The sequence below is a fragment of the Leptodactylus fuscus genome, chromosome 9 (genome assembly GCF_031893055.1).
Source record: "Leptodactylus fuscus isolate aLepFus1 chromosome 9, aLepFus1.hap2, whole genome shotgun sequence".
NCBI lineage: Eukaryota > Metazoa > Chordata > Amphibia > Anura > Leptodactylidae > Leptodactylus > Leptodactylus fuscus.
The window spans coordinates 79,567,887-79,590,182 of record NC_134273.1 but is presented as its reverse complement, the minus strand read 5'-3'; the positions used below and the strand labels follow the sequence as shown (position 1 = coordinate 79,590,182).

Sequence of the window (22,296 nt, the reverse complement as noted above, 5' to 3'; positions counted from 1 at the left end):
ATTTAAGAAAAAAAAACATGAGAAAGACGTATAAAATAAATAACACAAAAATAAAGCCGTATGTGTCACCGAAAAGCAAAAATGAGAATAAACAGCGGCAAAAAGTTAAATGTTGAAATCTATGAAAAGCCTTGGTCATGAAATGGTTACGTTTATGACGTCACCATATTCTATTACATGGATTCTTTCATATGCTATGACATGACGTCACCATACTACATATAATAAGCTGGTCTTCCTGTTCTTGTTACATTGGAATTCCAGTGTCGCGCCGCGATGACGTCATGACAGAAGAATGTCACCAGACCGGTCAGGAGACCGCCCCTAGGAAGGCAGCTGTCGCGATGTGATGACGTCACGGCGGGGTTTGTTTACTGCTACGTGTTCGGGAAGTGCAGGACGCTCGGTGACGGCTCCCGGGAGAGGCGGCGGCGGCGGTGACCGGGCACCATGAGCTGGTTTAACGCCTCACAGCTCTCCAGCTTCGCCAAGCAGGCGCTGTCACAGGCCCAGAAATCCATAGACCGAGTGCTGGACATCAAGGAGGATGAGACCGCCTGGGCAGACCCCATCATCACCTCCTATGAGGACGGTACGTGCAGGGGTGAGGGGCGCTCAGGTCATGTAGGACACGGATTCTGCAGACAGGGTGTCCATGATAACGGGCCCTTAAAGGGGAACTCCACTTAATCCTCTCAGAGGCATGTGAGGGATTAACATATATGCTGAATAGCTGGTTATACTGGTCTGCACTGGAGGGACAGCGCCTGCAGCAGGGGAGATGGAGTATTACATAGCGACTGATCCAACTAATGGCCGTCCATGTAATACAAGATCTACCAGTATATAGCTATATGGACAGAGGTTATCTCCATGTGACTTCCCCTTTAACACTGTGGATGTGAGGAGCCCGATTGTGTAAAGGTGGCCATGCGTGTCAATGTCACCCCAACCTGCCCCCTGCAGGACTGGCTGCTTTGTTCTCTGGGGAGGTGTTTGGCAGCAACGCGGTCCTGTCCTGTCCTGTACCGGATACATGGCTACTCGGCCGAAGCAAGCGTTCATTTGTATGGGGGGGGAGCCATGTATACAGTCAGCTTTATGCGGCAGATTAGTGGTGTATGCGGTCAGCTTTATGTGTGGGGTTCGCCATGTATACGGTCAGCTTTACGTGTGGGGTTCACCATGTATACGGTCAGCTTTACGTGTGGGGTTCACCATGTATACGGTCAGCTTTACGTGTGGGGTTCGCCATGTATACGGTCAACTTTATGTGTGGGGTTCGCCATGTATACGCTCAGCTTTATGTGTGGGGTTCACCATGTATACGGTCAGCTTTACGTGTGGGGTTCGCCATGTATACGGTCAGCTTTACGTGTGGGGTTCGCCATGTATACGGTCAGCTTTACGTGTGGGGTTCGCCATGTATACGGTCAGCTTTACGTGTGGGGTTCGCCATGTATACGGTCAGCGTTATGTGTGGGGTTCGCTATGTATACGGTTAGTTTTATGTGTGGGGTTCGCCATGTATACAGTTCGCGTTAGTCTGGGGGTTAAGCCGGTGTTCTCCAATATTATGTCACAGCATTCTTGAGCGACCTCGGAATTAGGCAATTGCATTAAGTAGGTTGCTTTTATGCTACTTTGTTTGTGGGTCACGTTTTATTAGAAGGCATTGAAGAGAGCAGGAGTTGTGATCTTGGAATATTCATTCGGACTCCTCTGATGTGGATGGACTTATCCTAGAGATCCGTCATCCACATCTTACATGGAAAGACCTAAGAATTTTCTTATAATGGAATTGGATTTCCTGGCTCCGTCCTTGATTTCTGCAGGTTTTATTGTTTTGCATTCTTTTTGGCCTTACATATTACATTAGTATTAGCTTAACCCATTGATGGCAGCAGGACTTGCCCACCGTGTCTTGTTTATGGAACAAGTCGCTGCAGTCCAGTCCTTTTGTTCTCGGGGTTATAACCCTCCACCACAGGTGGTTGCCAAAAGGCTACGGGTAAGTGCACAAGTCAGATTTTGCAGTGGGGTCTGCCATGTCTGCATGCCATCTGAAAGATTTCCTACACCCATACACTTCAATGGCAGGTATGATGATCGAGCAAGATGTTTTTTTTTTCACTGGCGTCTGCCTCCCGCTGAATGGACAAAGAAGGGGACAATTTGTGGCGGATTCTGCCTTGTGAACTTGCCTAAAATCAGATGACCACCTTTAGTGTGTCAAATAATCCCAAGTACCCAATATACGATCCCTGCTCTTCCACATTGGAGATGCCTTGCAGATTACTGTATGTCAGTGTAACTCGCTCTTACTTGTTATAGGAACAATTAGTTTAATTGTGTTTGTTCATTTTTTGGCATTTCCAGTCCCTTCTGTCAGTGTATCGTGTGCAGTTGTTTGCTTTTCCTCTTATTATATGACGTGAGAGACGTGTCAGTATTCATGTTCATCTTTTCCTTTGTCTGCAGGGACCGGATCTTCCATCAAGGGGAGCTGGGAGAATTCCAACTGGGGAGGACAGTCGGAGGAGGCTCAGACCCAGGTCATTTTGTCACCGACCGCCATCACCAAACCTGTCAGAAGAACTGTCGTGGATGAATCCGAAAATTTCTTCAGTGCCTTCCTCTCGTCACCAGAGGTGAAACCAGTGACGGTGAGCTCTGTGGTGTCAAAGCCTCCCACCAAATCACAAAGACCCAAAGAAGAAGTGAAGCAAACTTCACCTAAGCCTATAATCAAACTGAAGAAGGACATCCCGCCCAGGGAGGAGCTCCAAGAGACGGAGACGCAGGAACATCAAGTCCAAGACTTGGAAGTAGCGGAGAAATTGCCTGTAGACGTATTGGAAGAGGCAAAAGAGGAGAAACTTGACCTTGAAGAATCCATTCAGGAACCCAGAGACTGTTCTGAGGATCTGAAAGGACATCTAGAAACAAAATCAGAAGAAGACTCCGCTGCTTCTTCTCCAACGGTTCCACCGGAAAGTAAGGACAATGGGTTGGACCTCAAGGACCAAAAGCTAGAGGACCGCCAGAGTAATACCCCCTCACCTCCCATCAGCACTTTCTCCTCTGGCACCTCCACAACTAGTGACATTGAAGTGCTAGACCATGAGAGTGTCATAAGCGAGAGCTCGGTCAGCTCCAGGCAGGAGGTGACGGACTCCAAAGGTAACCTCAGCTTGATGCAGAATTCCTTCCAGCTCCTGTCTCCTTCTGTTGAATATGGCCGCCTGGATGAATTCCCTAAACTGACAGAAAGCTGCTCTTCCTCTGACGCCTTTGAAAGGATAGACTCTTTTAGTGTACAGTCCCTGGACAGTCGCAGTGTTAGTGAAATCAACTCCGATGACGAGCTGCCGGGCCGGGGGTGCACCCTGGTGGCCATTGCGGTTAGCACTTCTATCCCCAGTATGGACATTACTAGCTCCACAGAGAGCAAAACTGATGAAGAAGCGAATGAGACGACGCTGCTTGTGCACTCCAGCGAGGATATAGAGATGGAGGAGAGCGGAAGGAGCGCAACCCCTGTCAATTCGGAGCAGCCGGATCTCCTGGTCACTGCACTTCAGATGCAGGAATTGGAATTAGTCCATCAGGGAGTGACCGGGGAGCTGCAGGAGACAGATAGTGAGCAGAAGGCGGATTATACAATGGAAGATATGCAAAAGGTAATAAAAGCAAAGAAAACATCCTGGAGACAAAGTCTTACACTTCCTGCTCCTTTATGTGAATAGGTGTCTATGAATCCTGCTCTTGTGCAGACTATAACTATATGTCCTTTGGTCTGGTTTTATCTCCTTTTACTGTGCAGTAGAATACAATCGGCTGCTCCCTGTTATCATTACACCATGGGGAGAGGTTTTCTTATCTCAGTAACTTTCACAGATCGTAAAAAAAGAGGTTTTTTTGCTTCCTGTTCTGGCCTGACAGGACCTTCGTTTGCATGGGACTGACTGAGATGGCTGAGCGCTCTCTGTGTCTGGTGGAGCGCATCTGACCGGCCATCACTGCATTCAGAATGGGGAGCAAAACAGCCCTGTGGTCACGATCAGTGAGGGTCCAACCTGTGAGATCGTCAACTTATCCAGTATCCTGTGGATGCGGAATAAGTTGGACGGATTGGAAATGCCTTTAAAGGGATCCTATCATTGGTTACCCTTTTTTTCTGACTAACACGTAGGAATAGCCTTAAGAAAGCCTATTCTTCTCCTACCTTTAGATGTCTTCTCCGCGCCGCTGTTCAGTAGAAATCCCGCTTTTTGTCTATGCAAATGAGTTCTCTGGCAGCACTGGGGGCGGTCCCAATGCTGCAAGAGAACTCTCCAGCGCCGCCTCCATCTTCTTCTGGAGTGACCTCTCCCTGTGTCTTCCTCCGTCCTGGGGTTCAATCTTCTAGGCACGCGCAGTCAGGCCTCGGGCAGAGCCGAATACCCGGGCCACACGAAAATGGTCACTTACACCAGCTTACTGTGTAAGCGGCAGTTTTCTTGTAGTCAGATAATAGCTATTTCTCCTCACTGCCCCATACACTTGTATACTCAGTTTTTTTGTCTTGTATTTCAATGGGGAGAGCGGAGAAAGCTTCTGTAAGACTCCTAATGGCATCTGTTTTCCTTCCCTGAGAAGTCCACAGCTCATTACATCAAACGATGGAGCACATTTTAGGGTAGGATGGGTCTATATAAGTAAATATGAATAGTTTAAAAGTACACTGTGTACTGGATGAAATACGAATGTAGCCGTCCCTGTGGTGCCGTCCCTGTCGTGCAAAACTGATTACGATTGTGCCATCTGCAAAATAAAAAAAAAAAACAACAAGAAAGCATACAATAATGAATACACACAGATTTTGCATGAAATAACCAGTATAACTGGAAAGACTAATAAGGCTAAGGCCCCACGTGCCGTAATTGCAGCGCTAAAGTGCTGCCGAAAGAACCCCTGAGTGATCGCATCGCTGTTCTTTCCGCAGGGCTTTCAACAGAAAGTTCACAGAGTTCTCCTCCGCGGGCTTTCTGTTACAGTTATATCTACAGGAAGGCCGCCGGCGTTTCCGTAGATATAATTGACATGCTGCTCCGCAACGGCTTTGCAAATCGCAGCATGTCTGCGTTGCGATTTCTTCCGCAAAGTGGGCATGGGATTCGCATGAATCCCATCCCCTTTGCTTGCACTGTAAAATGCTACGATTTTTCCCGCAGCATCTCCGCAAATCATGACATTTACAACCCGTGGCGACCCGGCCTAAGGCATCACATGACTGGTTTGAAGCTCAGTTGCGTTATTTGCCATACCAAGCACCGCAGCGATGCAATGCACATAGTATTCAGAGAAGAGTCTGCAGCTGTTATAGGGGGGCCCTATTGTCACCAGAATAGGGAGCTATATTCTCTGGAACATGGGACCCCTGTTCTTGTGGTCAGTGGGGTCCCATGGATCAGATCCTTATCCCCTATTCTCTGGATAAAGGATAAGTGTAGCTCCTTGGACACCAACACCACTTTATTCTCCGAGTTATTGGGGGTCTCCTAGGTCTGACTACACCGGTTATAAAATGATGTCATACAGAGTTGTATACGATCACTTTATCAGATGGGAATATCCGCTTAAGTACACGCTGTGCCACCATAGGATTGCATTGTACATTGTTCTGCTAGAAATAAATCCGCTTTATTGCAGGTGAATCCTCTATTACAGCCAATAAGAGAGAAGATATTGGATCTGTTACTAGTAGGATTTCCTAAAATCCACTTCCCATCGTATACAACGCCCTTCCCACGCCGTACGCTGCTCATAAACCTAACATACATGTCACTTCTACCATTATAGACAACCGTTTCTTAGACATTGCTATCAATAATGGAGGGTTGGCTTATTTTTTGTCAGCTGTCATGGTTGATGATTTGTGACAACACGTTGCAATAAACATGGAAGGGGCTGGATTTTTTTTCTTTTTGTGTAGCTTACAAGTGATTCTAACCTTGTCTTTCTTGTTTTTTGTTACTGGGAGAAGGTGTCGGATATATTACCTGCAGACTTCCTCGTCCTGCCACCCATCTAGGACTGACTACCATGAGGAAACTGGGGTTCATAGACGGTGGAAGGAGAAGGAATCTGCAGAGAATAGACCAGACCTATATACACCTCCAGGTGCCACATATAGGTGAATGGTCCTATAAAGTATATATTAGTACTGTGGTATATACTGTTAATCCACATTGTGTTATATTACTGTAGTGAACTCCATGTCTTTACATCATGCGGCATAATAAATAGAACATTTATGGCCTTATATACCCTGTGGTCCATGTTTCGCAACACGTGGCTTTGGCCGTAAGGGGTTTCCTCGCTACGACATCTGGACTGGTGATCCACTGAGCGACACGGCCTGGGAGATAACAGGTGAAACCGCATCCAACCTCTGTAGCGGGGATTAATGGCTGACTATTAGAGATGAGCAAACACTATTCGGATCAGCCGATCCGAACAGCATGCACCCATAGAAATGAATGGAAGCACCTGTGACGCCGGCCGCCGGCAAAGTCAGCGTCACAGCTGCTTCCATTCATTTCTATGGGTGCGTGCTGTTCGGATCGGCTGATCCGAATAGTGTTCGCTCATCTCTACTGACTATGTGACTGGTGCACCATAGGGGGAGCCACTGTCACAGAACATCTGTTCGTTCTGGCTCCTAGAGTAATAAACCTTTGCAAACCTTTTATAATAATCGTCACTTTTCTGTCTGTCTTTCCCTTTGTGCAGATCATCAATGAGGTCCATGGGCGGCTGGAGAAGAGAGAAACGCAACTGTTATCCGTCAGCAAGGAGAAAGCACTTTTAGAAGAGACTCTGGATAACCTCAGAGAGTGAGTACTCGTATGTAGGTGGTTAGTGAGAGTATTCGTGCTTACTAACCAGGCCATGGACGCACTGACGTCTCACATACAGGGATGAAGAAACCCCTACTATGCGCAAAACACAGCGCTGGTATGATCTATACAATGAGATGATGATATAGGAGTGGTACAGGCTGGTCATTGGATGTGTTTCAGCTTAATCCATTAACGTGACAGAACTAGTAGACCGTCTGTGTATTCGGGGACCCCCTGACTGTCTCTAAATGGCTGAGACTGGAGCAGGTAAGTATCCGCTAGTTGGAAGTCACCATGAAACTGATTGGTGTCCTATAGGGAAAAGTGATCAAAACTGGTGCAAAGGAGAAGTCAAGCAGATGCCGTGGTCAGATTGTATCCCAGATTATTAATATTATCAAGGAATTTATGTCTGACTAATAGTATTTGCCTTCAATTGCAGTGAACTTGTCAGAGTCAGAGAGGAAAGCAGCAGCGTGTATTTGCTGAAAGACGAGTTCACACATCGGATAGCAGAAGCCGAGAGGAGGGCGCAGCTGGCGTGTAAGGAGCGAGACACTGCCAAAAAGGTAAAAAAAACCCAAAAACCTAAGTGATCATGTGATCGTTCTGTGACACTTTATGTCCGCTTTACTTTCTGCTTTTGGAAAGTGGATTTCACAAAGTGGCAAAAATCTGCAACAGAAATCAATGTTTGTGTGTTAAAATCTGTGCAGAATATTTCCAGAGCGTGCGTTATGAGATTTTGTTAAAATCTCGTCCGCGTATTTTCAGCCCCCAAAATCTGAACGGAAAATTTGAAGCATACCCGTGGACATTCCCTATGAGTACACTGATATAGCACGTACATGGCATGGATTTGTCACTGGTGAAAATCTGCAGCGTTTTACTGTAGCAGCAAAGCAGATGAGGGTTCTTCTAATCTTATCTGGATGCTCTGCAATAAAAAAAACACAGCGGGAAGCGACCTTTGGTTTGGGTGATAAATCTGCAGCTTTTTAACGTATTCAAATTTCCCTCTTTACAAGGCACAGGGTACAATTTGTTAATAGTGCATCAAAAACGGTATACCGTAGTTCTTAGGGCTTTATGAATGCTATAGATTGGGATGAATCTGTTTGGCTTAATGCACATGACCAAGTGTGCAGGTCAAGGCTCACCTGAGGGAGTGTCCAATACTTTATGATTATAGGGCAGATCCCATCCTGCTCTGTGTCATTGAAGCAGAACATATTGGAAGACCCTTTAAACAGCATTAGGGAGCAACTGGCTGGTCAGGAGGGTCCAACTGCTGGGACCTCCACCAATCATGATAACTATGTAGACTGGCATAGTGTAAATGGGCACTACTGCTCCATTCAGTTCAGTGGGAGCCACCAGATATAGTACCACGCTGACATACACCACGCTGAAGACCGGCTTTGTGATGACCATTAACTTATTATTACATTCTCAGGAGATCAAAGCCATGAAGGAGGAGCTGGCGACAAGACTCAAGTCTAGCGAAACCGCTGAGATAATGAGGGAGAAGGACGAGCAGATTAAAGGGCTAATGGAAGAAGGTGAGCGGATGGGAAGGATATAGAGCAGGAGATCTGGAGCAATGGGGTGATAGACTGTAGAGGGAGTCTACCACCACTTCTATAATATAGCAGGGCAGTCAGTGACATGGCGAACATATTCTTCTATCACAGGAGAGAAACTTTCCAAGCAACAACTTCAGAGCTCGACGATCATCAAGAAGTTGCGGTCCAAGGAGAAGGAGCACGACAACACCATCAATAAACAGAGCAAGAAGATCCGGGAGCTGGAGGAAGAGCTGCAGCTGCTAAAACAGGTGGGTTGTATGTACCATATGTATGAGCTGTGTGATATGTAGTCGCAAGGCTGGACACTTCAGGAAAGGCTTACTGCCCCCTGTCTGTAGTATTGTGCATGTGATTGCATCCTCTACTGTAGCATACTACTCCTGTGCTAGGTTCATAGACACAGTGTGCTATACTGGAGGATATAGAGTAACCCGTTTGGTCCCATTATCCTCCATCTGTGGCCACGTTACGGACAGGAACAACATGTCATCGAAACATACCATTGTCATAATGAGGAGAGAAAGCCATGGAAGACTTATGAGCTCTAGTCATTTTATTAGAATTGTATTGCCACAGCATTCTTTAAGAAGTTCCTAAAGCCTCGGCCCCTTGATATGACAGAAGTAACATTACCTTTACCTATAGAATTCCATAGATCAGAGGTGACTTTTGACATAATGTATAAATTGTCACATTCTGCCGACCTAAACCTGTAATGTGCAATGCAAGCACGCTATGCGAATAGACCCTTAACATTGACCTTATGAAACATACTTGACCCCGGCCCTCTGACGTCTATGCTGTGATGATTAATCCAGATTTTGGAAGGTCCTGTATTGTCTGTAACGTGTCTTATTATTTCTGTGCAGACTTTAGACGGCAAAGAAGAGGTGGAGAAGCAGCATCGGGAGAACATCAGGAAGCTGAATAGTGTCGTGGAAAGACAAGAGAAGGACGTGGGAAGACTGCAGGCCGAGCTGGACGAAATTCAGGAAAAGAATCGCAGCCTGCAGGCGGCCCTGGACAACTCTTACCGGTACATATTACACTAGGTGCACACTGGCCAAAACAGTGGAGCGGACCATTAAAATAGTGGTAACACTCTAAATCCCACAGACCCCAGTTGACTATGAAATGGGGTCCATTGGGTGTCCATCATTGTAAAACCGAAGCAGAACACTGCAACGGGGTCTCCCATGGATGTGAACTTAGCCCTGACTAGGCGCTAATGCTACGTACACTTGACTAGTATTATACCAAGCGGTGCCTCAGCGCTGTATCCTAATAATGGCTTGGTTATGATGGAAGTCTCCGTACAGTGTCTGTATAATGTTACTAGCCTCTTTATATAAACTCTCTCATTACCACGCTGATATGCGATATCTGTATCTCAGTGAGCTCGCAGAACTCCACAAAGCCAATGCCACAAAAGCCAGTGAAGCCCAGGAGGTGGCGCTAAGCTGTGAAATCAAAGCCAAAGAGGAGATGTGCTTAGCCCTGGAGAAGGCAAAGGAAGAGTCTCAGAAGCAGCAGGAGGCCTTGGCCATTCAGGTAGGATCGGGTCACTGGGGTGCCATCTTTGGGTGTAAATGGAGAAGAAAATATGAGGCTTATTCAGAATAACTACAGTGAACCTTTCACCAAGATATAGTGTCTATTCTAACTCTGCTGTATATCTGCTGCTCTGTTATTCCTCCTAGAAGTGTATGAATCAATTGACTTTGGGTGATATTATTTACCTGGTCCAAGACGATGTATAGGATTTGCCCTGATTTGTTGCAAGCCTGACTTCTCTGGTCACTGGTGAAAAAGCCAAGAGAGACACAGAGACGAAGGGCTTAATGTCATGTTACCAGCAGAGTCTAGACAACCCCTATGTGTATGTCCTGTTAGGTAGAAGTGTCAGACAAATGACGAGCTCTAGCTATGAGCACAATGTCCCATCTCTTCATTGCCTCCAGTAGGTTAAGAGCAGAAAGTCTGTAGAAAGTCAGCATAATATAAAGAATTGAACCCAAATTCTTCTTTTCGTGATTCCTTAGGTGGCTGATCTGAGGCTGGCGCTGCAGAGGGCAGAACAGCAATCTGCCAGGAAGGAGGATTACTTGCGGCAAGAAATTGCAGAGCTGCAGCAGGTAATGTGTTAGTCTCTCCAGTCTATCCCCACTGGTTACTCTCAGTATCCGTCACCAACTGCTTAAAAAGAAGCAACATGTCCGACCGGGAAATGATGATTTCCCGCATGTGGCCAAGATTGCTGAGGTTGAGTATGCCGAAGATTTTAGTTCCCGAATAAATAGGGATGCAAGGAATGCCTTATTACTAATGGTATTCCTGATTACCCCACCCACATAGAACATTAACAACTTTATCTGTACTAACACTGCCATGGGGAAAGCTGTCACCATCCTGTGTGGTAATGGGGTAAACGTGACTCTCACTGTCTGTTCTAGGGGGATTTACACAGAAAACCTGTTCCATATTAAATATCCCTATATATCACGGAGCTTAGCTTCTCTCCTGTATCCTATACCCCTATATATATCACAGAGCTCAGCTTCTCTCCTCTATCCTATAACCCTATATATCATAGTTCTCGGCTTCTCTCCTCTATCATATAACCCTATATATCACAGAGCTCAGCTTCTCTCCTCTATCCTATAACCCTATATATCACAGAGCTCAGCTTCTCTCCTCTATCCTATACCCCTATATATCACAGAGCTCAGCTTCTCTCCTCTATCATATACCCCTATATATCACAGAGCTCAGCTTCTCTCCTCTATCATATAACCCTATATATCACAGAGCTCAGCTTCTCTCCTCTATCATATAATCCTATATATCACAGAGCTCAGCTTCTCTCCTCTATCCTATAACCCTATATATCACAGAGCTCAGCTTCTCTCCTCTATCATATAACCCTATATATCACAGAGCTCAGCTTCTCTCCTCTATCATATAACCCTATATATCACAGAGCTCAGCTTCTCTCCTCTATCATATAATCCTATATATCACAGAGCTCAGCTTCTCTCCTCTATCCTATAACCCTATATATCACAGAGCTCAGCTTCTCTCCTCTATCATATAACCCTATATATCACAGAGCTCAGCTTCTCTCCTCTATCATATAACCCTATATATCACAGAGCTCAGCTTCTCTTCTCTATCATATAACCCTATATATCACAGAGCTCAGCTTCTCTCCTGTATCATATAACCCTATATATCACAGAGCTCAGCTTCTCTCCATCATATAACCCTATATATCACACAGCTCAGCTTCTCTCCTCTATTCTATAACCCTATATATCACAGAGCTCAGCTTCTCTCCTCTATTATATAACCCTATATATCACAGAGCTCAGCTTCTCTCCTCTATCCTATAACCCTATATATCACAGAGCTCAGCTTCTCTCCTCTATTATATAACCCTATATATCACAGAGCTCAGCTTCTCTCCTGTATCATATAACCCTATATATCACAGAGCTCAGCTTCTCTCCTCTATTCTATAACCCTATATATCACAGAGCTCAGCTTCTCTCCTCTATCATATAACCCTATATATCACAGAGCTCAGCTTCTCTCCTCTATCATATAACCCTATATATCACAGAGCTCAGCTTCTCTCCTCTATCCTATAACCCTATATATCACAGAGCTCAGCTTCTCTCCTCTATCATATAACCCTATATATCACAGAGCTCAGCTTCTCTCCTCTATCCTATAACCCTATATATCACAGAGCTCAGCTTCTCCCCTCTATCCTATAACCCTATATATCACAGAGCTCAGCTTCTCTCCTCTATCCTATATATCACAGAGCTCAGCTTCTCTCCTCTATCCTATAACCCTATATATCACAGAGCTCAGCTTCTCTCCTCTATCATATAACCCTATATATCAGAGCTCAGCTTCTCTCCTCTATCCTATAACCTGACAGGATCACTTTATACTCTGTGACTTCTTCACGTTATCTCATTACATGGACTTCTCTTTTGCAGAGACTCCAAGAAGGTGAATCTCGGAACCAGGAACTAAGTCAGAGCGTCACTTCAGCGACTCGACCTTTGCTGCGTCAGATTGAAAACCTTCAAGCAACCTTAGCAGCTCAAACAACCTCCTGGGAGAAATTGGAGAAGAATCTTTCTGATCGCCTCAGTAAGAACATGTCACATTCTTTTACATGCACAGATTCACACAAAATGGAAATATATATTTTATTAATTCCGCTTCCAAGTCACAACGTCTTGTGCAGTTTTTTTAGGCTTTTATACAATAGTATTTACATTAACCCTTCATTGTTAACCCTTTCTTCTCTTTCAATCTGATAGCTGAATCGCAGACATGGCTGGCATCTGCAGTAGAGAAGGAGAGAGCGGCGACAGAGGAGCTCCTGTCTGTAAAAACGCAAATCTCAGCAATGGAGTCTCAGAATAGCCTCCTCCGCCAAGAGAAGAGCCGCTTCCAAGCTCAGCTAGAGGTGGAGAAGTCCAGGCTGTCAAAGATGGAGGAAGAACACAGCAGGTACTGTATATATAAGAGGAGGTGTAGGGTCTCTCTATACTGCTACCCAATGCCTCTGAATATACGTGAAGCTTTATGTGGCCACTCATGTTGTGGTCAGTGAGGTCCTATCCAGGTTTCTTGTAGCAAGTCCATCAGAGTGGAAGCTGCTATTCAGTGGCTGAATTATTATATATATTGTACGTGTCACTCTAAAGTCTGAAGTGCTTTCTCTTTATAGACACGTATCCCTAATGTCATATCAGGGAAACAGGGGACCAAAAGTTCCCTTGCATTGTCTTCGAATGAAACACCAGCGCTCTATTCACTTTTATAGGACTGCTGGGGATTGCAGACCATAGCACTGAATGGAGAACTGGTAATGCAATGCACTGGTGCTGGGCTCTCCCAGTGATCTGACACTTGTGGATAGGGAATAGGAGTCTGCAATGACAAACCTCTTTAGGTGACATGGCAATGCCTGTGGCTCATGGTAAAATGCCGGCATTACCCTTATGAAGTAGAAAAATTGCAGCAGATTAAGGAATTGTATCCATGTGGGAATCCTTGGGATTGTTGCACACATTATTTGTCATCATGTCTATCGAAAATCCTGAGTCTCTGCAGTTTTTGCACTGAACTCCTAATACGCAGACACTTCCTCTTCTGTAGAGATCACGTCTCTGCAGTCACTTCATTATCATTATATGCTTGTTACAATCACAGGTACCATTTCTGTACAGACTACATTGGGCACGCTTGCAGTCTGTACAAAACATGCCCATTACACTCACCCATAGAACTCAATGAGTTCTCTCCAGACTAGAGGTCTAAGGTCTATGTGACTGCTGTAAAGCACATTTCTGAAGTTCAGACAAGATAATGATGTACAGAGAACAGAACAAAATTACAAACTGTTTAGAAAAATGTATTTCTGGTTTTAATCCATGTATAGGTGATGCCTAGTCCTACAGTTCATGTTTTTAGTGTTTGTCGCAGTTCTCTTGGCTACCACTAGAGGGTGCCACCACCATATATAACCGCATGTCCTTCATCTCCACCACACACCTGAATACTTCCCGTCTCTTCTCATGGATATTTCTCAGACACGATCTCTATTTCTTCCACAGAAATGAAGTGGAACTGGAGAGTCTGAAGATGGAATACAAGAAAATGGCGGAAGAAGCTAGAAGAGAAAGGGTGAGATTGTAGTTCTGCTTTCTTGATTCTTCATCCTTTGTCCATTGGATTCTGCTCTTATGTGGATTGTGTTTCCAGGCTCTGCTAAACTCCCAGCTGGAAATGGAGAAGATGCGAGTGGAACAGGAGAAAAAGAAGGTCCTGCTAGCCCAAGAGGCGGCCAAAGAGAAGGTAACGGGGAAATCCCATTGTCTTCATTCCCATGGATCGCATTAGTTAAAGGCAATCTGCACAGTTCCCAATAGCTCAGACAAGCTTTGGGGAAGGGAGTGAGAGACGTATAGGGAGTTGTAGGTAATAGAAGGGATAACCCGTTATAAGGGGATGTATCAAGATATAAAGTTATTCCTTACTAGAGATGAGCGAGTACTGTTCGGATCAGCCGATCCGAACAGCACGTTCCATAGAAATGAATGGATGCACCTGGTATTTCCACTTTGACGCCGGCCGGCCGCTTAACCCCCCGCGTGCCGGCTACGTCCATTCATTTCTATGCGAGCGTGCTGTTCGGATCGGCTGATGTGAACAGTACTCACTCATCTCTATTCCTTACCGATAGAATGGGAGATAACTTTAGGATCAGTGGGAGTCTGGTCTTCCGAGACCCTGACTGATTCCAAAAAGAGGTCTCCCCTTCTTCCATACTAATGGCCTGGAAGGCTGAACATGTGCACTTCTGCTTCATTCATACCCTATGGGAGCTCTGAAGTTAGTGAAGTGCTGTACTCTGCCATGTCTGACACTGCCATAGGGAATGAATGGAGTGGCAGTGTGTATGCTAGGCCTGGTGCACCATCAGGATGGGAGAACTGGAGCTCTGTTCTTGAAATTATTGGGGTCCCAGTGAATCAGACCCCCACCGGTCACAAAAATAATAATAAATAATAATAAAACTTAATATCTTCTGAAGAGAGAACAGGAGAACCTGACCACAGCCAAGCTCAATGTGGGTGTGACTGGTGGTGGGCCGTGACCCCTGTCCCTTCAGCACAGTACAGTGCTTGCCGTTCTCTGGCGCTACCATTGACGTGGATGTTTGTGCCGCCGACCACCAGTCATGCCCACATTCTGCCTGCAGTACAGTAAAGGTCCTCCCGTCCTCACTTTGTGTGATAACCCCTTTAAGGTTGCACAGCTGACCTCCATAACATACACTGTAAATCTATAAAACTGATCTGATTCTTCTGTGCTCTCACATTATCTCATTTTATTTTCTTTGCAAGTTCATCCCACTAAGTAACTTCTTTGGTTGTTTTTCCAGGAGCGTAAATCTTATGGCTATCCTACCCCTGAGACCGGCACCACCACCCCAACATTGTCACGTTCCAGTTCAATCAGTGGGGTGGATATGACAGGCTTACAGACGTCTCTCCTGTCACAGGTAAGGAAATCTTCTCTACTCCATGTCCTTTCCTAAAAGTCAGCTTGAACCCAGACTACAATTGGAGAAGAACTGCCGGGAATTATATTACCCGACATCTCTTCCTCTTGTAATGGACGCCTCTGAATTTATAGGCCTGTGTTAGAGAACTGCTCACCTACAGCACTCCGGGCGCTCCATAGATGGCGCTGTCACTACATGGGGGAATAAATGTATGGGCTATGTGTCGCTGTGATCATCTGTGATCTGCTTCCCTCCTCTACCTGGGCTAGGTGGATTTTACTTCCACTTCTGTTTTTCTATTCGTATAGGAGGATTCCCATGATTCACTTTACGGTCCAATGACTACGTCAGTCAGCAGCAGTAATCTGTACGATGCTGTAAGGATGGGCGCCGGCTCCAGCGTCATCGAAAACCTACAATCTCAGCTAAAACTGAGAGAAGGCGAGATCGCCCAGTTGCAGGTAATACTTTGTCATATCCAAAGGCTACACATACATTAACACTGCTGGCGACATCTTGCTTGGGGAAACTATGGTGCAAAAGAGCAGTAACTGAGCATGCTCTGTATGCAGGAGGTGCTGACTGACACTCTGGTATTGTCTGTGATCTGAAAGGGGGAAGGAGCTCTCTAGGATGCTTCGTTTTATTAGTACAGATCACTAAAATTTGCAAATTCTTTCCATATATTTGCTAATCCCTGTTTTTCTTTCAGCTTGAAATCGGGAATTTAGAAAAGACTCGCTCCATCCTGGCCGAGGAAGTCGTCAAATTAAATAATCTGAACGACGAACTAGAAGAGAAAGTGAAAGAGATCCCGAAACTGCGCCATCAGATGAAGGTAGGTGTCGGCTTTAAGAATCAGAGTTAAACTGCTGCAGCGGGATACCTCATCACAGGAGACTACAAAACACAATGAAAAGTCATTGGAAAATAGATTTCAATCAGTTTTCAATGTTTTTTGTCATCAGGTTATCTCTGCTACCCCTGTATGTTAGATGGAGCACAGACACAGGTAGACCCAGCACTGCCTGTATTGCAATGGTGAACGTTAATGTGGCTACATTGTGACCCACAAGGTTCCCGTGAAATGACAGTCACCAAAAAAACAGCAGGTTGAGTTTCAAGCAACTGCGATAAGATAAAATAAGATAATCCTTTAATAGTCCCACAGTGGGGAAATTTCAGTATGTTACAACAGCATAGTAATACAGATACAGGATAATACACAGTAATATATTACAGACGTAGGCACACATATGCTGAGAAGAGAAGATATACTAGGAGTCCATAGCAGCTAAGGAACAGAAGAAGAAAGAAGGAAGACTTCATAGTCATAATCATTAGTTCTCTGTGCGGAGTGATCTTCGCTTGGTCTGATGTAGATTATACAGCCTGGTCGCGGTTGGAAGGAAGGACCTGCGATAGCGCTCCTTCTCACACTTGGGGTGAAGCAGACGGTCACTTGCAGTGCTGCCAAGTCCCATCAAGGTCCCATACATGGGGTGGGATTTGTTCTCCCGCATGGAGGTCACCACAGACAGTATCCTTCTGTCACCCACCACCTGTACTGGGTCCAAGGGGCTCCCCAGGACAGAGCTGGCCCTCCTGATCAGCCTCTCAAGTCTATTTCTGTCCCTGGTTGATATACTGCTCCCCCAGCAGGCCACACCGAAATAGATGGTTGAAGCAACCACAGAGTTGAAAAAGGCCCTAAGAAGTGGCCCCCAGACTCCGAAGGCCCTCAGCCTCCTGAGCAGGTAGAGTCTGCTGTGGCCCTTTCTGTGCAATGACTCCAGGTGATCAGCCCAGTCTAGTTTATTATTGAGGAGCACACCCAGACACTTATAGGTCCTGACTATCTCAATAGATGTTCCTTGGATCTCCACCGGGGTCGGAGCACCTCTCCGTTTACTAAAGTCCACCACCATCTCCTTGGTCTTCCCAGCATTAATCCTGAGCTGGTTCTGCTGGCACCATTCAACAAAGTCCCGGTTTAAGTCTCTGTATTCCCTATCGTCGCCATCAGTGATAAGGCCGACTATAGCAGAGTCATCGGAGGACTTCTGTAAGTAACAGCTGGATGAGTTGTGCTTAAAGTCAGCAGTGTACAGTGTGAAGAGAAATGGGGCAAGAACTGTATCTTGTGGTGCCCCCGTACTACAGATCACAGTGTCAGACACACAGTCCTGGGCTCTCACATACTGAGGGCGGTTTGTCAGGTAGTCTAGGATCCAGTTGGACAGGTGATGGTCCACACCACCAAGGTTCAGCTTCTCCCTCAGTAGCTCTGGCTGAATGGTGTTGAACGCCCTGGAGAAATCAAAGAACATTATTCTCACAGTGTTCCCGGGTTTCTCCAGGTGAGAGAGAGCTCTGTGAAGAAGGTGGATGATGGCGTCCTATCCCATTAACTTGTGGGCCACAATGCAGAAACATTACAGGGGTTGTCCTAGATCACAAATCGTAATGCAACCAGTAGGGAAGGGTTAGGAGATAAATTTTTCGGACTATAAGACGCACTGGACTATAAGAAGATAAGGTTTTAGAGGAGGAAAATAGGGAAAAAAAATTTTGAAGCAAAAAATGGTAAAATATGGGAGTTGTAGTTTTGCAACAGCTGCAAGGCCACATTGACAGGTGACCCTGCAGCTGTACGGGGATGCATAGAGTGTTTTTTTTTTTTTTGCGGGGCCGGATGTACTTTTTAGTTATACCATTTTGGGGAATGTCTATTGCTTAGATCACCTTGTATTGAAAAAAAAAAACCCGGTGGTTTATGACATATGATTTTCTACTTTTATATATGTTCTAGGGACAGGAAGTGATTTAGAACTTTTATTTATTTCATTTTTTTATTATATATTTTTAAAGCTTTTTTTTTTTTTTTTTTTTTTTTTTTTACTATTTTATTTCCCCCCCCGGGGGCTTGAACCTGCGGTCACTTGATTGCAAGTCCCATAAACGGCAATACAACTGTATTGCCATCTATGGGACATTCTGTATATTAGTATTACGGCTGGTCATAGACCCAGCCGCAATACTAATACAGCAGTGACAGGCCTGGGAGCCTCATTAGGCTCCTGGCTCTCACCCGAACAGGTCGGCTCCTGCGATATCGCCGCGCAGGAGCCGGCCTGCAACTTTACAGGTACAGGAGAGAAGGGGCCGCCAATACTGACCCGGCATCCGCTGTAGTAGAGAGGCGGATGCCGGCGAGGGATAGACGCCATCACAGGTGCTGGGGCCTGAGACATCACTGCGCTCCTCTGCCCTGCATGAAGCCAGCGGCGGGGGGACAGAGGAGCGGAATAGCATCACTCCTCCCGCTTTTGGCTTCATGCAGGGCAGAGGAGCGCAGCGATGTCGCAGGCCCCGGCACCTGTGCCGGCGTCTGTCTCTCGCCGGCATCCGCCTCTCTATTACAGCGGATGCCAGGCGCCACATTCGGACTATAAGACGCACCCTTCTTCCCCCCCCCCCAAATTTATAGTCCGAAAAATACGTATGCACCGATACTTATCAGCCTCCTCCCCTCCGATCTTGCACCGGGCCAGCCACAACCTCCACTCCTCTGTATACAGAGCGGCAGCACCCAGGGTGTTCATTCTGTTTAGATACATACAACTGAGACCAATCTGACCACAGCGGTCCTGTCATTCTGCACTGTTCTGCATAGAAACAAGGGGCTGCGGTAATGGCCGACCTGCAGGATCAGAGTGGAGGAGGCAAGTGCGTATCGGTGTGTGTTTACTTGCATTTAAATGTATAATCTAGGACAACCCCTTTTAAAGAGGCTTTCCCATCCAGACATGTTGACTTGCAGATTGGTGGGAGTCCGGACACCCAGGCCCTACCAATCAGGAACAGCGGGGAGTTTTGTCCCCCCCAGTCTGAATGGTAGTGGTCGGGCAGTGCCATACGTTTCTATACCAGCAGAGGGTGCTATGTACTTGGAAATGTGTTCTATTAAATTCATCTCTCCCTGAGAACTCTATACTGTAATATAATCCATTGAATATTTTAGGACTTGGACCAACGATACAACACTATCCTGCAGATGTACGGCGAGAAAGCCGAGGAGGCCGAAGAACTGCGCCTGGACCTGGAGGATGTAAAGAATATGTATAAGACTCAGATAGACGAACTCCTACAACAAAGACTCAATTAGTTGAATAAGAAACTCGCCCTTTTATCTAGAAACTTCTTTCCTGTAAATGTTGATCCGCGTCCTCTGTATAAACCTCGAGCGGAGTCAGAGATGTTTTATTTGCCGCATGTCGACATGGCGTTATGAATCTCTCCCTCTAAATCCGATATTGCTGTTAAATTATTATTTGTGTAGTATGTAAATTTGCTCGGGTCTAAAGCCAGACATTTTTAAGGTTCCTAAAATATAAGGACAGTTCTGTGTATATGAGCCACGTCTTCTGGTTTTCTTTAATATTCATTGGAGATTGAAGTGGCGGGAAGTTTTTAACTTTATGCAAAGTTGAAGCCTCAGATAACACTATGGGTATATAAGAGACGACATACGCGACCTAGAAGTTAGCAGGCGGTACGATGATGTCATCACCGCATCTGAACCAAGCCGTGACCGGTCGGGACGGAGCCCTGCGGCTGATCTGAAACTGGGGCTGAGCCAAAGTGAATCTTCTAACCTGGAGCAAAGATCGGTGCAAGAGGTAACGCTACATGACAGGTACGCTGAAGTTTTGGCTGGGGCATCAGTCTGAACCTACATTCAGGTGAATAGTATTAGTGGGACATGACATCCCCCCTGGGTGGGCCCTCACTAGTCCCTTCCTAGAGCTTGTAGGGATGAGCAGTCTCTTCTTTATAGTCTCTTTATTACATATATTATTGGTTGATATCCAGTCCCTGCCATATCTCACATGCACCAATACAGACACTTTGCTAAAATCTTCATTTCTATTTTTCCCCATATATCAGACTCCGTACAATATAAAATCTACAACACCTATAGAATAAATTCCACTTATTACAACTCAGAGGACCCCAGAACATGGTCCACAAACCAACAACATTGATCAGCAAGTCACCCCAATGTCAGTAATATAATAAATGCAATAATGTCTAACCTTATAGATATAGAAATGAATGGATGATGTTCTGGGGTTTCATTTACAGAATTGGCCAAAATCCAACCCAAGAAGCACCAAAGCAGGTAAAGAATGGAGTAAAATAAAAAGCAGAGAGTACGCTGAATTCTGTTTCCTGGGAAGTGTCCTGGTGGTGGAGATATCGGTGCCATTCATTTCGGCACCAATATCTCTCCACTGTCAGAAGGGGTTGAAGAAGGTTGCAGCATTTTTCAGGCTGAGGAAACGCAATACCAGCAAAGTGAATAAGGTTAATCTCATAAACACATTGCAGGAAAAAAGATGCGGTTCAGAAACTTCGCATGTTAATTTTAGCTTTTGGCATTGCGTGCGGTTTTCCTATAAATTTAATAGGGGAGATGAAAAGCTCAATGTGTGCATGGTGTCTTCACACTAACATCTGCAACAAAAAGAGCTAGGTTTAGGCAACTTGGGGCCTCGGCCTAAAGGGGTTTTCTGGTCCAAAGTGGATTTTTCATACTGATGACCTATTTAATTAATGGGAGCGGAGTCGCAGCCCCATCCACTAGAGTTCCACGAATACCACTGCACCAGTGCCTGGAGGCCACCCGAGCAGCTGATCTGTGTGGGGTCCAGGTGTCAAATCACCCGGATCACATACCGATGACCTGTCCATTTTAGGCCAGAAAACCCCTTTCGATGGAGCCGTTAGTGCAATTCTCCCTATAGAAAACCTTCATGGGTCTAAGGGAAGAGGAAAATATTTAGAAAATCAAAGATGTGCAATGGAGGGACGGGGTTAATTACTACCAGAGAGTGAGGGGCTGCTGTACAGTATATAGGTCCACTATATACCTACATATGGACTACCAGGGAGGAGGGGCTGCTGGACCTTATGGCAGAAAATAATATCAGTCCACTATATACTTTCTACAGGGAAGGAGGGGCTGCTGGAGCTTATAATGTACAGTATATAATTCCACTATATACTGACTACTAAGGAATGATGGGCAGCTGAACCTTATGGCTATACAATATATATGTCCACTATATACATATATACTGTCTACCAGGGAAGGAGGGGCTGCTGTGATCCTATAGCTGTACAGTATATAATACTTATATACTGACTGCTGGAGCTTATGGCTGTACGGTATATATAAGCGCACTATATACTGACTGCTGGAGCTTATGGCTGTACGGTATATATAAGCCCACTATATACTGACTGCTGGAGCTTATGGCTGTACGGTATATATATAAGCCCACTATATACTGACTGCTGGAGCTTATGGCTGTACGGTATATATAAGCCCACTATATACTGACTGCTGGAGCTTATGGCTGTACGGTATATATAAGCCCACTATATACTGACTGCTGGAGCTTATGGCTGTACGGTATATATATAAGCCCACTATATAGTGACTGCTGGAGTTTATGGCTGTACGGTATATATAAGGCCACTATATACTGACTGCTGGAGTTTATGGCTGTACGGTATATATAAGGCCACTATATACTGACTGCTGGAGCTGATGGCTGTACGGTATATATAAGCCCACTATATACTGACTGCTGGAGTTTATGGCTGTACGGTATATATAAGGCCACTATATACTGACTGCTGGAGCTTATGGCTG

General features: G+C 45.5%; 1 protein-coding gene across 1 annotated transcript; it reads left to right on the top strand.

Moving 5' to 3' along the window:
* Positions 1 to 356: 356 nt before the first annotated feature.
* TMF1 (TATA element modulatory factor 1) lies at positions 357 to 19,977 on the top strand. The gene is made up of 17 exons (XM_075287486.1): positions 357 to 592; positions 2,482 to 3,683; positions 6,778 to 6,881; positions 7,330 to 7,456; positions 8,344 to 8,449; positions 8,582 to 8,724; positions 9,346 to 9,512; positions 9,871 to 10,027; positions 10,519 to 10,611; positions 12,487 to 12,643; positions 12,817 to 13,009; positions 14,119 to 14,188; positions 14,267 to 14,359; positions 15,450 to 15,569; positions 15,881 to 16,033; positions 16,285 to 16,410; positions 19,597 to 19,977. The coding sequence occupies exons 1-17, from the start codon at positions 451 to 453 to the stop codon at positions 19,738 to 19,740; spliced, it is 3,297 nt and encodes a 1,098-aa protein (XP_075143587.1). The 5' UTR covers positions 357 to 450; the 3' UTR covers positions 19,741 to 19,977.
* Positions 19,978 to 22,296: the final 2,319 nt, after the last annotated feature.